This window comes from Panthera onca, chromosome B2 (genome assembly GCF_046562875.1).
Source record: "Panthera onca isolate mPanOnc1 chromosome B2, mPanOnc1 haplotype 2, whole genome shotgun sequence".
Taxonomy (NCBI): domain Eukaryota; kingdom Metazoa; phylum Chordata; class Mammalia; order Carnivora; family Felidae; genus Panthera; species Panthera onca.
Window position 1 is genome coordinate 115,850,542 of NC_138343.1, and position 17,914 is coordinate 115,868,455.

The window sequence follows — 17,914 nt, forward strand, 5'->3', positions numbered from 1 at the left end:
CTCATTTTCATGACTAATTCTCATATCAATTTGACCTGAGGTGGCAGATATAAAAATTTCCAATTAGATAGCTTCTCCCAGAATTACCTGAGCCACAAATCTGATTTGGAAATATGGTTGTGGGTGTGTTTTTCTAACACATATTAAACCCACAATCTGTAAAGAAGATTCCAGAGGATGTTTGGGGAATGTTTGTTGTGGTATTTATTTTTCTTCAGAAGCAATGCCAGTAATATTTCATTTATGGCTGATTCCTGACGTGTCAATTTCAGCACGCATTGACACCACAAGGGCATTTGTTTGATATTTAGTTATGCTTATGGTATTTGCTGTCGTTATAAAGACCTGACACCTTTGCTATAGCTTCAACAGAACAAGTTCACTAGTGCTAATTATTAAATACGGTCAGCAGTTTTACTTTTCATTAATGAGGTAGGATGCCTCATCTCAGTGGACTGCTAATGTGGTAAGACTTGAGACAAAACAAAGTCCATCCAGTTGTTTAGTTGAATTAAATCATTTATCAGTAAAAATAGAACATTTTTGTTCTGTCCTATGCTCTCATGTTCCCATAAGTAAGTCAAGGACATAAACCTTTATGTTTTTAATTAAACAAGGTATAGCAGGCTACTTTAACAAAATTAATCTAAAAATACTCACGATCTAAAGATGGGAAACTTAATGAATATTCAGTTTTGAATAAAATTTTTCTTTTGAAGATGACTTGACGTTATTATCAAATTCCTATTGCATTGAGGACTTCATTTTGCTTTGTTTTGTGACTTTCACATTTTTTACGAAATGCAATTTGCCTGTAACTAAGATTCAGAACAGTATACATTTTGAACAGATGTATAATTTATTTTATATATATGCGTAATAATGGTTAGACTATTAATAGCTGTAATGTTCCTCTGGTAACCCTGTAAGATTAGAGTTCTCATCCAAGATATGTTTACTGGCCCCTGGAAAAAAGAGAAACTGAGAAATTCCTAATTTTTTGTGAAAACAAAATGAGTGCATTTTAAAAATGGTTCTTCATTTTGAAATTATGGTTCTTTAAAACTTTGCCTGGTTCTAATGTTCATTAGTTTATGAAATAACAGTGATGGTACATTAAATGACAGTAAAAGTTGACTGGAGGTTCCTATGTTTTACATAAATAAAGAGCTAGAACTCCTATTTCAGTTCCACAAACCTCTCATACACATTTTTTTTACTTTACTTTTTTTCTGAAACTTAATCTGGAAACCACTGCTGTGAGTGGAGTTTTGTTAACCCTAGTTCAAGAATTGCACACACGGTTTAAGTGAGTTGCCATTGTTGAATACTGAATGGTGGAGCCAGGTGGAATACAGGTGGACTATTTATCTCCTCATACGCCCCCCTTCATATTGCAGATATCATGCTTTTTTCATCACCATTATCATTAGAGTACATGGCTACATGCTACACCTTGTAGGCAAACGGAAGTCCATGATTGCTCCTTGTAGTGATGAGGTTTGTTCATTATTTGAAGTATTCCTTCCATTTACCAAAAAAGATTGTGTTCTAATCTAAAAGGTTACTCTTAGACTATTTATTTGAAACATCTCCCCGGAGAAGTAGTGTTCAGAAGTTCTCAAGACTGATGCTCCAAAGCATATGTTATCTGTGACGTATAGAAGAGTAGCAGGGAATCTAGCCTCCAGTTTATTTACATTTCTATGGGCAAATAGGCTGACTTTCAAGTGAGAATTTAGGAAGTTAAGTACCCTTAGTGCAGCCCTTGGAATAGAAATAGGAACCTCTTGGGGAACCTGGGTGGGTTAATTGGTTAAGCGTCCGACTTCGGCTCAGGTCATGATCTTGAGGTTTGTGAGTTCGAGCCCCGCATCGGGCTCTGTGCTGACAGCTCAGAGCCTGGAGCCTGCTTCGGATTCTGTGTCTCCCTCTCTCTCTGCCCCTCCCCCATTTGCGCGCGCGCGCTCTCTCTCTCTCTCTCTCTCAAAAATAAACATTAAAAAAAAAAGAAAAGAAGAAATAGGAACCTCTCCATCTACCTCCACTCCTGCCATTCTCACCTGTGAATGAGCTGGGCCTGCTGAGAACAAAACAGAACTTGTGTTACTTGGAAACGAGAACAGATTTCCAATGGCTAAGAACCAAAGCAGAATGAGGGCTTTGGCACCTCAGGGGTAATGGCTGCTGTTGTGAGATGCATGGAGCTAAATTGGAGAAGAAATGTGAGGTTTGAGGGGTGTAAGGAGAAAAGGAATGGTAAGAAAGAACAGTAGGGGTGGGGAGGGCTGGGGTGAATGTCCACCCCTCCCATCGTCTATCTCCAGTCTTCCTTTTATTTATTTTTAAATTATTTTTTAATTTTATTTATTTATTTTGATAAAGAGAAAGAGCAGGAGTGGGGGAAGGGCGGAGAGAGAGGGAGAGAGAGAGAGAGAGAAAATCCCAAACAAGATCTGAGCAGTCAGCACAGAACCCGATGCAGGGCTTGAACTCACCCACTGAGAGATCATGGTCTGAACTGAAATCAAGAGTCGGATGCTTAACTAGCTGAGCTACCCAGGAGCCCCTCCAGTACAGAACAGTAGGTTCTGTTCTCAGCTATAGGTAGTAAAGGAGAAGGAAGATCCATGTTTTGTTGGTAGGAGAGTTTTGTGTGCTGTTGTCTCCCTGCTTGCCATTATTGTGCAGACTCCTCCACTGAGTTAGTGATGATGGGGATGGACAATGCTAAATGAGAGGTTTGGAGTATCTTTCATTATATTTTTATTTTTTATTTTTATTTTTTAACTTTATTTATTTTTGAGAGAGAGCACGAGCAGGGGAGGGGCAGAGAGAAAGGCAGACAGAGGATCCAAAGCAGGCTCTGCACTGACAGCAGCAAGTGCTCAAACCCCACAAACCGAACCATGAGATCACGACCTGATCCAAAGTCTGACACTCAACTGACTGAGCCACCCAGGCACCCTGCCCCTCATTATATTTGTAAATACTGGTTGAAAGTTGGCAAGTTAAGGACTGACCATGAAAAGCCTCATAGGATGGACCTGACAGCATTTTGTATTAAGCCCAGGTAACTGGCACCAGGGTGGTGCAGTCAATTAAGCATCTGACTCTCAGTTTCAGCTCAGGTGATGATCTCCCGGTTCATGGGTTTAAGCACTACATTGGGCTCTGCGTTGATGGTGCAAAGCCTACTTGGGATTCTCTCTCTCCCTCTCTTTGCTCCTCCCTCACTCACACTGTCTCTGTCTCTCTCAAAAATAAACTTAAAAAAAAAAAATCCCAGGTAACATATTGGGCTGCCCAAGTCTTGGTAATAATGAACATGTCAAAAGGGCAAATCCTCAACCACAATTCAGAATTTTATGGGTTTTTTTCCCCACAGTGTGGATGGCATACAAGAGCTGCCTCAAACATTAATTTTTGCATCTTGGAAGGACTGACGTGTTCATCAGATTTCAATATTATTTCTTCACGCTTAATTTCTGTAGTAATCTTCAAAGTTGCCTATTTTAATTGATGGCCAGAGTGTTGAACAGCTTCTCTTATAGCCTAAGTATTTAAGCATTTCATATGCCATATAGAGTGGTCTGAAAAAGCTGGATTAAAAGCCATATAGAGTGGTCTGAAAAAGAGAATTAAATAAATTCTCTTGAAGATATGAATTGCTCTCTTTGTATTATTTTGCTGTTTGATATTCACATGATGATGGCTTCAACTTAGTTTTACTTTTTTTCTTTAAAGAAACAGCGATCAATTCATTATATGTTCTTTTTTTGTCCTTTCACCTGCTGCTGATTCAATAGAGAGACACCCGATTACAAATGCTATTGATGGAAAGAACACTTGGTGGCAGAGTCCCAGTATTAAGAATGGAATTGAATACCATTATGTGACGATTACACTGGATTTACAGCAGGTATAGTCCCTCTTTTTTTTTTTTATTTACCAATTTTCTACTTTTAAAATTGTATTTTTGATTTACTATTTGTTTAGTTAGTAGTTCTTGGGTGAATTTTGCATTTATTTCTAAAGCACAATGAAAATGAATTCACATGAAGAGTTTAGAACTGAATTAGCAGCTGACTCTGTTTTGACTAATGAGAGTTAATGATGAAAATATAGATCAAGCACGTTTTACATAAAGAAAATATAATAGTGCCATTTTTTAACTTTTAAAATACTACAGCTCTCCCGTTCTGATCATGGTGTGTTTACTGAAAGGTTCTTGGATAACAGGGCTCTTGAGTAAATTGCCTCTCATTACTGAGAGTTGAACAAGCTGTGACAGTTGATTCTTAAATTAAACTTGGGCCACTAAATGAGGTAACAAGCCTTGTAGTTGTACAAAATTGACGTTCAAGTTGCTCAAGTTTGTGTGGCAGAGGCCCGGGTGCCTTCTACACTTAATTTCTTTCTTCTTTTCATTCACAATATTCAGGTCAGGCTGAAGTTATTACTCAAGGACCACCATCACCCCAAATTATTTAGGCTTGCAGATAGGATGGGATCTGGTAAAGTGTTTCCATATTTTGCTGTTATTCCAAATATAAAAACTAATTTAATTGACTGAAGCCTGAGACTGGGGGCATTTTACATAGGTTGCTTCTGTAACTCAACCTCTTTCTGATTCCCTGTAATCTATGAGGGAAAGGCTCTCAGCCATTCCTCCTGGGCCCAGTAAGGACAGAGAAGCAAAGCATTTTGGGGTTAGTGAAGGCAGAATGACCAAGATAGTTAGTGACAGATACTATATATACACTGTAGAGGTCATATTAACACAGGTAGTCATGGTGGAGGGAAGCACCAGCCAATGGGGATTGGTCACATTCTCAGAGGACCAGATAGATACCAGCCATTTCACATATGGATGCTGTGTATCATCAACAGGGGTACAACCTCCTCTTTTCAGAGCTTGGGCCCATTTTTGGCCAGGGTATACACATTGGGGAACTCCAAATTGCTGGCTGGTGGGTCTCACAGGAGATCTTCTGTTTACCCATCTGAGACAATTCAGGACCTAAGCACCTGGGTGATAGCAAGGGCTCAGGGCTGCAACTAAATCACCAGGTGGCATGGATTTATATCCACCCATACTAACAGCTGAATGTCAGCCTTGAGTTAATGGTATTTCCCAGTAAGTCTCCAAGCACTATCAAGGAATGGCAGGGCAAACTATCGCACTGATCAATCATGCTTTAGGTCAATGATCTCTGGTGCATGAATCCCCCGAGGATCCCACCTTCAAAGTAGACTTCATCCCTCTTCTGATAAAGACAGCTTAGTTCTTTATCAGTCACCGTGGTTCTCTCTCTTCATGCGGTGTTTGAAAGTTGGCCTTCGCAATCAGAAGTGATTTTGCTGTTACCTCGAGTCATTGTCGGGGATAGGGAGTTAATAAATAGTGATGGCTAATTTCTCTAGTTTACTCTCTGCTTATTCTTCAATTTGCACATGGGGCAACTTCAGAGTCAACTCTTTTTTTTTTTTAATGTTATTTATTTTTGAGAGGCAAAGGGACAGAATGCGAGCAGGAGAGGGGCAGGGAGAGAGGGAGACACACAATTCAAAGCAGGCTCCAGGCTCTAAGCTTTCAGCACAGAGCCTCACTCAGGGCTCAAACTCATGGACCATGAGATCATGACCTGAGCTGAAGTGGGACACTTAACCGTCTGAGCCACCCAGGCAGTCTACTCTTAATATAATTTACATAAATCACTTATATTACTCTTTGCTCTCAACCATAATAGTATATATTTAATAAGCATAGCAGCATTTTTCCCTTCCAGTTTAAAACTGGATGGTACCATTACAAGTTTTTATTAAATCATTTCTATCCAACATTCCTATCATTATTAATTCAACAGGTCAGAGTCCACCTGAAAGCCCATTTCTCAATGAAGACATTTCTTTTTTCCTAGGTTTGCTTTGTATCGCCACTTATCTATTCCCGCATGGTATCTTAAGACGTATGTGGATTGTTTTCCTGTTTAGTTTAATAGCCTTAAAATGAGTGAATACTCCAAGACATCTTTTATAGTTGAGTCTTCATAACAAGTTATAAAATTCTATTTATAAGACAGGTCTACCTAACTCCAAAGTCTGGAGTACGCCTAGTGGAAGCCGTACATGGGCCCCTATATTACAGGATGGCACCCACCCATGTCCTTACTTATTTTAACCCCCTCCTACTTCCTGCAAATCAACCTACTGTATGTTCAAGAGAAGGGCAGTGCAATTTGTAAAATGAGATAAATCTTTATTTCTATTTGACTCAAGGTTTTAACTTAGCCAGTGTTTTAGTGATGTAAAAAGTTAAGTAGGTTTTGTAATCTGTTTTTATGATGGAATTCCTCAGGCAAGAAGGGGCTTTAGCCCTCTCCTTTGGTCTTAGGCTTGGAGTAACAAATTCCTGTAACTTGTAACACATTCCTGGAACTTGTTTAGCTAAGGAACAAAGCTGCAGGCAGGCATGTTTCAATGCATTGGCAACAGAGACAATGTGGACATCCTGAGTATTTATTTACTTCTCACAAAAATCTTAAAAGGGCAGCTGGAATTATTATCCTTATGTAAAAAAAAAAAACAAAAAAACAAAAAAAAAAAAAACAAAAAAAAACAAAAAAAAAACAACCCACTGAGACTTTGAAAAGTCAAGTGACTTGGCCTTCTTTACAAAGCTAATTATGGACAGGGCTAGGATTTCAAGCTAGGTAGTCTGAATCCAGACCAGTATTTCCTAAACTGGGATCTGAAGGCTAGCTTAGGTTGCTCATGAGAAATTTTGGTATTTAATTTTAAGAGCTTCGTTTATTGCTTGGATTCTAGAAGTACCACATTATGATCTCCTGGCTTCTATGGGAGAATACAACCATCTGTTTTATTGTAAAACAAGAGACTAGATCTCTCATTTTCTAGTACATTTTAGTATGCCTCTAAAATAGCATAACTTCTGTCTTTTTTTAAACCTGCATCATGAAGGATTAATGGGTTATTCAGCATAATATGAGCTATTATCCTACTGGGAACCAAGGACAGCAGTTTTATAATGAATAGGTAAATATCACTAAGTGTTTGTTTGTCATTGATTCAGCAAGAGATTTGACCATTCCTTGGCTCTCCTTTTTATTTCGAGATGTATGAATTTCAGCCAATGCCAGTTTTACTTGCTGTTGTTGATATATACTTGGCTCCTCCGTGAAATACTTTTAATAAAATTACTATTTTACATATAAACAGCCGCCATTGAATTTCCTTGATTAAATCTTTGTAGATTACACCAGAAAATTCCTTTTGACACTTTAACATTCTAAATAAGTATGAAAAACAAAGCAATTTACTGAGAAGAGAGTGGCTCCTTATTTTATTAATAGATTGTTTTCAGATTTTTATTACTGAGGAATTATTAACTTTTCCCAATTCTGTTATTTACTCACAGCATATCTTGAGCAAATGACTTCATCATGCTGTGCCCCAATTTCTAGATTAGCATAATAAATATTACAATATCATGGTAAGAAATTTGAAGTGATGATAATAGCAAAATAGCAATTTTGGGTATTGTAAGGTCCTGGTATCAGCATAAACTTGAAGAGAAACTTAACTGCACAATGTGTATACAAAAATCCAGTATGATGGCAAAGAAAAATATACAGCAATTTAAAAGACAATAATGGGGACTTAAAAGTTAATAGGATATCCAAAATAGTCCCTTTTAACTCCTTTCCAACCAGATTTTTACTATAATATGGGTTATATCTGATCTCATTTTTTGACTTAAAAAAAATCTGGCCATTTTCTCTCTCTTTGATTTATTTAGGAAGAAAGCCAACTGGAGGCAAGTGAGATAAAACATAGGCGGGCAGGCAGCTTTTTGATAGACTTTGTTAATATAAAGTGAGGTCATTTTCATTCCTGCATAATCCAGGTATGCCATGAAATTAGTTATACGCATGTGAAGGAGTCTCCTTCATTTTGATAAACAATTCACTTCTCTTCCTGGTCTATCCCCCAAAACTAAAAATGCATTTGTAAAGAAAGATAGTCTTGAAGCTACCGAGATCTTGACCTAAATATTTTATTCATTGACCTTACAGAGACATATTTAGTGAGTTAGGTTAACAGTGTTAAATGAGGTTTGGAAGGAGGTTGAATTAGCATTACTGTGCAAATACTATGGTTTTAAAATCTATGTGAGTAGCATGGAAACATTTTTCCTATATCCTTAAACTGTTAGTGAAATGATTGGACATTTTTGTAATAATAAAGTGTGAAATACATTAAAATATTTCAGTATGTTCAATTTTTCCTATATTCAATATTTTCTTGTTTAAACATAATAAGGATGGTCAAATTTTCAATCTCAAAGGAAGATTGTTATCCTTTCATTGCATATTCTTTTCTCACACTCCTCTTACTCATTCCTGTTAAACAAATCCATTGCCCTATAGCTTAGAGAACATTAGCTCCACCTATTAAAGAATGAAAAAGAGAGAGAGAGAGAGAGAGAGAATTTATAAGCATTCAAGAGGTTGGATGGGGTATAAATGATATACATTTAATTAATATCTCATTATCTAAGCAAAAGAGACATACACATGTAATATATTTAAAAGCCATACAAGATTTATTTATTTATTTTTTAAATGTTTATTTATTTTTGAGACAGAGAGAGACAGAACATGAACGGGGGAGGGGCAGAGAGAGAGGGAGACACAGAATCGGAAGCAGGCTCCAGGCTCTGAGCCATCAGCCCAGAGTCCGACACGGGGCTCGATCTCACGGACCGCGAGATCGTGACCTGAGCTGAAGTCGGATGCTTAACCGACCGAGCCACCCAGGCGCCCCATGCCCTACAAGATTGAAATAGTGTTGCTGAATATGCTTCTATTCTTTTTTTTTTTTTTAATTTTTTTTAATTATTTATTTATTTATTTATTTTATTTTTTAATATATGAAATTTGCTGTCAAATTGGTTTCCATACAACACCCAGTGCTCATCCCAAAAGGTGCCCTCCTCAATACCCATCACCCACCCTGCCCTCCCTCCCATCCCCCATCAACCCTCAGTTTGTTCTCAGTTTTTAACAGTCTCTTATGCTTTGGCTCTCTCCCACTCTAACCTCTTTTTTTTTTTTTTTTCCTTCCCCTCCCCCATGGGTTTCTGTTACGTTTCTCAGGATCCACATAAGAGTGAAACCATATGGTATCTGTCTTTCTCTGTATGGCTTATTTCACTTAGCATCACACTCTCCAGTTCCATCCACATTGCTACAAAAGGCCATATTTCATTTTTTCTCATTGCCACGTAGTATTCCATTGTGTATATAAACCACAATTTCTTTATCCATTCATCAGTTGATGGACATTTAGGCTCTTTCCATAATTTGGCTATTGTTGAGAGTGCTGCTATAAACATTGGGGTACAAGTGCCCCTATGCATCAGTACTCCTGTATCCCTTGGATAAATTCCTAGCAGTGCTATTGCTGGGTCATAGGGTAGGTCTATTTTTAATTTTCTGAGGAACCTCCACACTGCTTTTCAGAGCGGCTGCACCAATTTAATATGCTTCTATTCAATACAGTCTATTCGATGTAAGGGTTTTCTCCTGGAGACAGATCTCTACAAAGGCATTATTAGCCCATGGTGTGGTGATCAGATGTTTATTTCCCAATAGTCCCACTCTATTTTGAGTCCTTGAAGACAGAGGTTTCCGTTTATTCCATTGTGGAGCTCGGCATTTAGCAAGAACTCAGGAGATTTGATGAAAGAATAGCCCATGGCTGCTCTTCAAATCACTGACTTTTTTTCCTGGTAGTATTTGGGCCACTACTAAATTGATGAATACAAAATCATCAATAGAGGAAATCATGATCTACACATTCAAGATGTCCTACATGGATACATCTTGTTTAGTATAGCAGAATATGATTACAATCACTGTTCTTGCCTTAGTTTTTGTTGTTGTTGTTGTTGTTGTTCTTTTAAGATCATTGATTGAATGTCATAAGTCGAATCTATGGTTAATTAGAAAATATATGTTCTTCCTCTAAGTGAATTTATGCTGACCTCTTAATCATTAATGAAGGTGACAACCAGCTTTAGTGTCTACATTGTGTGGAACATTAGTTCTAATTGTCTCCCCTCAGGTCTACATTCAACATTGCAGTCACATGGATCCTATTAGTACAAAATCAGATTATATCACTCCTTCCACTAAAGTTCCCTAATGGCCTTCCATCTCACCCAGTGGGAAAAGCACAATGACCCAGGAGGATTTATAGGATCTTTTTTCCACCCCACCCCATTTCATTTCTGGACTCATCTCCCTGTTCATTTGCCCTTCTGGTGTCCTCTTCAGGTCTTAAAAGTCCTGCCTCAGGACCTTTGCACTTACTCTTCTCTGTCTGGAATCATTTCCCCCAATTTACATTTAAGCTGTTTCCTCACTTCCTCTGGGCTTTTATTCAAATGCCACCTTCTTAGAGAGAACACCTCTGATAATCCTATTTAAAATTACAAACTCCTCTCCACTTCCTAACCCACTTCCCAATATATTTTCTCCATAAAATATATTGCAACCTCGCTTACTATACATATTTTACTATTTATGTTGTATGTCGCTTTTACCTCATTGTTCGAAATGCAATTTTCATGGGAGTTGAGATATTTTTCTTTTTTTTAATGTTTATTTTATTTGTGTGTGTGTGAGAGAGAGTTAGAGAGAGAGAGAGAGGAAGTAGGGGAGGGGAAGGGAGACACAGAGAATCCAAAGCAGGCTCCAGGCTCCGAACTATCAGCACAAAGGCCGACACAGGACTTAAATTCACAGACTGCAAGATCATGACCCAAGTCAAAATCAGATACTTAACATAGTGAGCCACCCAGGTGCCTCTGTGGTTTTTTTTTTTTTTTTTAATCACCACATTCTAAGCACTTAGACTAGTGACCAGCATATGAAGCACTCAATAAATTTATGCTGAATGAATAAATGATTAAATGAATGAACAATGCAAAACATTAATCCATGAGGTAAGCATCTTATTAAAGTTGAGAATTAAACAAAAGATGAAGTAATCTCATTGTGATGTTATAATAAAATATGCTGTACGTTTTAAAATTTGTGACTTTTTCTTTAAGTCTCAGGCTGAATAACACAAAGTAAATTTATTCACTAATCCTCTTTCCAAACATATTCTAAACCTCAGTCATATTTGTCACCCTATATGACATTACCACGTTTGTAGCTTTTAGGAAAAGCAGGTGTTAATTCATTTAACTCTTCTTTTGTCACAGAGAAGTAAGAATGTAATTTTTAAAATATATACATATATATTTTTTTAAATGTTTAAGAGACAGAGAGAGCGTGAGCAGGGGAGGGGCAGAGAGAGGGAGAGGATCAGAAGCGGGCTCCACACTGATAGCAGAGAGCCCAACGCGGGGCTCGAACTCACGACTGTGAGACCACAACCCAAGCCTAAGTTGGTCACTTAACTGACTGAGCCACCCAGGCGCCCCAAGGTTGTAATTTTTTGAGTTTATATTTTATTATTTCTTAGTGAAAAAGGAAAAGTAGATGTAAAAGGGGAGGAAAGCCTACCATGATGCTACGTAAATGAGAGTATAGACACAGGATGTATGTATTTTGATATAAAATGCTGGTAAATTATTGCAGCATCATGATAATGGGAGTGTTTGGAGATACAGATCGTATTTCAGGTGGTCTCAAGATGACTGTCCTGGAAAATGATTCTTGAAACCAGAGAATAAATTAGAGAATTGTTTATTTAAAAACAGAATAATACATAAGGAAGAGATCTGTTAAAAATCTGTGGGAAAGGATCTGTTAAAATTTTAAAATCATACTAATTCTGTTATAGAAAGTCTGAACAGAACTGCCTAAAATAGACCAAACGTGGGCAGTTTTCACAGCTGTCTGACGACTTCCACACATAAAACACAACTGCATTTCATCATGCTGGTGTATATTGTGTCTTCTCCCATTTTATTCTTGGAGTCTAAGTTTTATAACATATCCTATATGTTACATATATTATGTCTATGATTATATCTATAGATTACATGCACATCTATGTCTTTAGAGGCTGACTACGTATTTAAGTTATATGATAACGTGTGTTTTAGTTCGTAGATAATACATGTTCTCATTATGACCCCGAGTCTCTAAAATACTGGCAAAAAGGATGAGAATGAGGCTAAAAAGAAAGGAGTAAATAACCTTGTGCCCGAGCTCCAGTTCCTGACCTGTCACTTATCAGTTCATTTGCCTTTGGTAAATTGTCCCATTTTTACACCCCTCGATTTGGTCACATAGAGAATGGAGATAATAGTACCACTTCTTTCTGAAGATGATCGTTATAAGGATAAAGTGATGTAAGGTAGGCAAATAGCCTTGCACACTACTGCACATTACTTGATACTCAGTAAAAATTAGTTCCTGGCCTTCTACTGAAAGTAATGCTGAGCAGAGAACAATGGCAATGCTGTAAAAAAGCAAAGCCAGGGGCCCCTGGGTGGCTCAGTCGGTTGAGCAGCCGACTTCGGCTCAGGTCATGATCTTGCACTCCGTGAGTTCGAGCCCCGCGTCGGGCTCTGTGCTCACAGCTCAGAGCCTGGAGCCTGTTTCAGATTATGTGTCTCCTTCTCTCTCTGACCCTCCCCCGTTCATGCTCTGTCTCTCTCTGTCTCAAAAATGAAAAACGTTAAAAAAAAAAAATTAAAAAAAAAAAAAAAGCAAAGCCAAAGCTAGGTTAAGTTCAAAAACAGTTTAATTATTGAGATATTTAAGTAATATTTACAAGTTTCACTTGGCATATAACTTAAGAAAATTGTACTTAATAGACGGTAACTTATGAAAATTAATATTTATATAGAGAAAGTCTAAAAAGCGTCACTTTTACATTGAAACTCTTTTATAACACCATCTGTACTATTTTGCTGTGATTGTATCCTCTCGGCTACTTAAATTTTTAATCATTAGGAAGTAATCCTATTCATTACTAGTATGCTCTTCAAAACTTTTCTTGCCTGGTATTATTTTACTTATATCAGCTTCATTTTGTTATCATTTATGAGATTTTCAAAAATCTTTTCATTAATTTCCATCTAGCTGCCACCTTCCATTTTATACATGGTTTCTTATAAACGGCATAGAGATGAGTTTTGACATTTTATCTAGTCTGACAATGTCTTTTATTTATTTTTTTTAATTTTCTTTTTTTAATGTTTATTTATTTTTGAGAGAGAGAGAGAGAGAGAGAGAGAGAGAGAGCGGGGGAGGGGCAGAGAGAGAGGGAGACACAGAATCCGAAGCAGGCTCCAGGCTCTGAGCTGTCAGCACAGAGCCCGACGCGGGGCTTGAACTCACAAACTGTGAGATCATGACCTGAGCCGAAGTCAGACGCCCAACCGACTGAGCCACTCAGGCGCCCAACAATGTCTTTTAAAAACACTTATTTTCCGTGTATCTTTACCTGTCTAATGGGTTTATCAAAGCGAAGCATGTATACAAAAAAAAAAAAAAAGATAAATCATAAGTGAAAAGCTTGGTGAATTTTCACAAAGTGAACCTACCTAAGTACCACCTAGATTAAGATGACCAGCATTTTAGAAACTACCCTCGTGCTTTCTCTAAATCTTTCTCTCCCCTCTTCCCCAAAAGATAACCAGTGTTCTAATTTCCATTCAGCAGTGAAGCCATTTAACCCTAGAAGTTTTCTCTGTGGATAGGATTTTAGGTACAGATCAATAGCTATAAGAAATGTAAGCCTCTTCAGAGTTTTTCTTATTTTCTCTGTTGAGTTGAGCTTTTTAGTGAATTCATCCATTTTCCCTGTATTTTCAAATGTATTGGCACAAAGTTGTGAATGATATACTGTTATTTCCTTTTCAATGTATAAATGATTTGTAGTGATGCTCTTTTTTTTCATTCCAACATTGTTTTGCAAACTTTTTTTGTCCCCAACAGCTTTAATAGGTTTTTGTAATTTTGTTAGTCTTTTCAAATAGTTGATTTTTGACTTGGCTGATTTTCTCTATTAGATTAAATATTGCATTGAATATTGCATTGAATTCTGCTTTTATGTGTCTTTTTTTTAACTTTTAATTATTTTAGATTTTAGATGACTTTTTTTTATCTTCTTGAATAGGTTCCTAAATTATCAATATTTTAGCCTTTCTTTTTTTCACACATATTTTTTAAGGGTACATATTTGCCCCCATACATGATTTTAGTTATATAAGATTGATTATGTTGCATTTTTCATTATTATTTATTGAAAAATATCTCTGGAGCACCTAAGTGGCTCAGGTGGGTAAGCATCTGACTCTTGATTTGGCTCAGGTCATGATCTCATGGTTCGTGAGTTCGAGCCCCACGTTGGGCTCTGCGCTGACAGTGTGGAGCCTGCTTGGGATTCTCTCTCTCCCTGTCTCTCTGCTCCCCCTCGCCTCCTACTTTCACTCTCTCTCTCAAAATAAATAAACCAAAAAAAAAAACAAACCTTAAAAATATTTTCAACGTCCCTCGTAATTTCTCTTGTGACTTATGAGTTACCTAGAAGTTAAGTGCTTCATTTCCCAACTATTGAATGTTTTTCTCATCTTTTTGTTTCTGTTTTTTTCTCACTTAATTTTACCATGGTCATTCATGTTTTCAATTCTTTGAGACTCAGGTTTTTGAGCCTTGTTTTCATCTAGCATATGGTCAGTAGCATTTGCACACTCCGGAAGAATGTGGATTCTGTACTTGTTGGCTGCAGTGTTTTAAATACATCAGTGAGTTATGTATGTCTTTGTGAATATATATTGAGACTATTTTGTTAGGGGCATACAAACTTAAGATTGGAGCTGTATTAATCTTCTTTCCATACTTTTGCTAGCAATAATTCCGTCCTTAAGGTTTACTTTTGTAGCTTCACTAGCTTCTGTTTTGTTAGTGTTGCATGATACAGTATTTTCCATTCCTCTTGGGGTCCTTATATATAAGGAGTACCTTTTGTGAGCACTATGTAGTTGAATTGAATTTAACCAGTTAAACAATCTTTGTGTTTAAATTGGATGTTTAATTTACATTTAATATTACAACTGATATTTGGGTTCAAAGTGCCACATTCCCTTTGTTTTCTATTTGTCTTTTGTAATTTTTTTTCTGCCTTTTTTTTGATATTAAATATTTTTCCCCATTTAATCATTTGATTTCTCCTTTCATTAACTTGTGTTCTGTGCAGTCTGAATTACTAATTACCACAAATATTATAGGACTCATCTTTGATTTCTCAAAACTTGCTATAAATTTGTATGTTTATCACTTCCAAGCCAGGCAAGACCTTAAAACACTTCACCACCATATTGTCCACTCACCCCATCCCTTACCCAGTCAGATTTTGTCTTGATGTGTTAATTCCATGTATATATTAAGCTCCATAAGAAGTAAATGTTACTGTCATAAACAGACAGTATTCATTTAATTTTGAACATGTTTAAGTTTTTCTGTTTCTCTGTTTATTCTTTGTGTACTTCCCTCTGAGGTCATTTCTCTCTTGCTTTTTTTGTAAATTTTTTTTAATGTTTATTTATATTTGAGAGAGCGAAAGAGAGAGGATGAGAGGCAGGGAGAAAAGGAGACACAGAATCTGAAGTAGACTCCAGGTTCCAAGCTGTCAACACAGAGCCTGACATGGGGCTCAAATTCATGAGCAGTGAGATCATGACCTGAAATGAAGTTGGATGCTTAACTGACTGAGCCACCCAGCCACCCCTATTTTTTGTTTAATGGAAGAGTTTCTTGGTGACAAATTCTCTCAATTTTTTTTCCTGAAAGCCTCCATTTTCCTTTATTTTTGATTCATATTCTTCATTAGGAATAACATTTTGTTTAAGTTATTTTCTTCTAGCACTTTAAAGATTTCATTCCATTATTGCCTGGCTTTCATAATTTTTGCTGAGAAGTCAGTTAATTTTTTTTTTTTTTTTTTTTTTTTTTTTTTTTTTTTTTTGCTTCTCCTTTGAAGGAAAGGTGACTTTTTCCTTTGTCTCCTTTGAAGATTTTATTTCTTTGACTCTGATGTTCAGGAATTTACCACAGTGTCTAGGAATATGAATACTAGTTGGGATTCAAAACCTTTTGAACTCTGTGGATTGATGTCTTTCACTCATTTGGAAAAATTCCCAGCCAATATTTCCTCAAATGTTGTTACTGTCCACTTTCCCCCTTCTATTTCTGGGACTCCAATTACAAATATGCCAGGCTTTTTGTCAAGTCCATGATGTATTCTATGCTTTACTTTTTTTTTCCTTTTCTTCTGCCCTTCTTTTAACATTTTCTGGTGACCTTTTTTAGTATGCCCATCCTTTCTTCTGTTGGGTCTAATCTATTAAACACTAAACACTAAATTTACTAAATTCTTACTTTCAGCAATTCTGTTTTTCAGTTCTTAAATTTCCATTTGATAGGTCTTAAAAATAGATTTCAAACTCCTTCATTTATTCATCACAAGACATTAATCACAGTTATTTTTAATTACATGTCTGATAACTACGTGTAAACCATCTGTGAGTTTGTTTTCATTGTCTTTTTCTTCTTGGTTTATTCATGGAAAACTTGCTAGTTTTATTATTAAATAATGTGCATTGTGTCTGAAAATCTGTAACAGTTCTCTTCAATGGATTTATTTCTATTCTGGCAAGAGTTAAAATAGGGCCAGCTTGCCCTGATTCAATCAGCTATTAAGATGTTTTGTGCCTTTATCAGGGATTCTGAGAACTGTTTCTGATTAGACCCTATTTCTAGAGGTGGCCATTCAGGGATCCCAGCAGACAGCATTTTATTCCCTTCTTGGCTGACTCTGTACTCCAAACTTTGTCTTCTCAGCTCTATGAGATTTCCAAAGATCTGCTTAGCATTTCACTACTTATGAGTTCATTTTTGCATGCTGTTTATCTTCTGGCTCCTTTACCACTTAATTGGTAGGCAAAAGCTGAACAGAAAGTAGGAATCACTTTCTACAGCTCATGACCCTTCACATGCTAGCTTCACATTTTTTCAATGGCTTGTGACTTCATAGCTGTGAACTTCAGTGTTCATCTTCTCATCCTGTGCGACTGATGAAAGCCCTAGAATGTAGCTTTGTCTTTGAGCTTCAATTCAATTCACCTTTTGGTACACCAGTGAATACTCTGAGAGGAAGATGGCCAGCTCATCCTGATCTATATCCTTTTAATCACACCTGACTGCCTTCATTGCTCTCTGATGCCTTCAAACAACTGTTTTTGGTATTTTATTCAGCATTTATAGTGCGTCTCTTTGAGAGAAAGTAGAAAATATGTCTGTGCTATTTGTGGCTTTAAAAACAAAAATCCAAGTGTATTCTTTTTTTAAAAAAAATGTTTATTTATTTTGAGAGAGGGGGAGAGAGAGAGAGAGAGAGAGATCACAACGAGGGGAGGAGCAGAGATAGAAGGAGAGGGAGAGAATCCCAAGCAGACTCTGTGCTGACAGCACAGATGTGAGGGCTTGAACTTACTCTGTGATCATGACCTGAGCCAAAATCAAGCTTCAGTCACTTACCTGATTGAGCTATCCAGGCGCCCCCAGAGTGTATTATCTAATGAGAATTCTTTTTGTGTGTGAATTTAAGGAGCAGTCTCAATTATTGCTTCAGTATTAAAATATACTAATTATTGGGAATTTTTTGATGGATTATAAAGAAATAAGAAAGAATATTTAAGATTGGGATCATCCTGGAAAATCTGGGATGCGTGAGTTTCCAACTAAAGTAGTCCTGAACAAAGTCGGTACAATCCTAAGTAAGAAGCCCTATGCCCTTTATGGTATCTGTCCTGAATAACATATAAATAAAATAACAAGGCTGCATTTGAAAGATATTAATT

The 17,914-nt window shown here is 36.9% G+C and overlaps 1 protein-coding gene across 2 annotated transcripts in view; it reads left to right on the forward strand.

The window, feature by feature from the left end:
• LAMA2 (laminin subunit alpha 2) overlaps positions 1-17,914 on the forward strand; it is a 613,797-nt gene that overhangs the window by 152,743 nt on the left and 443,140 nt on the right. For both annotated transcript variants that reach the window (XM_078447300.2, XM_078447301.2), the window contains exon 3: positions 3,810-3,922. In XM_078447300.2, the coding sequence (XP_078303426.2) occupies positions 3,810-3,922 (113 nt within the window). The remainder of the gene's footprint in view (positions 1-3,809; positions 3,923-17,914) is intronic.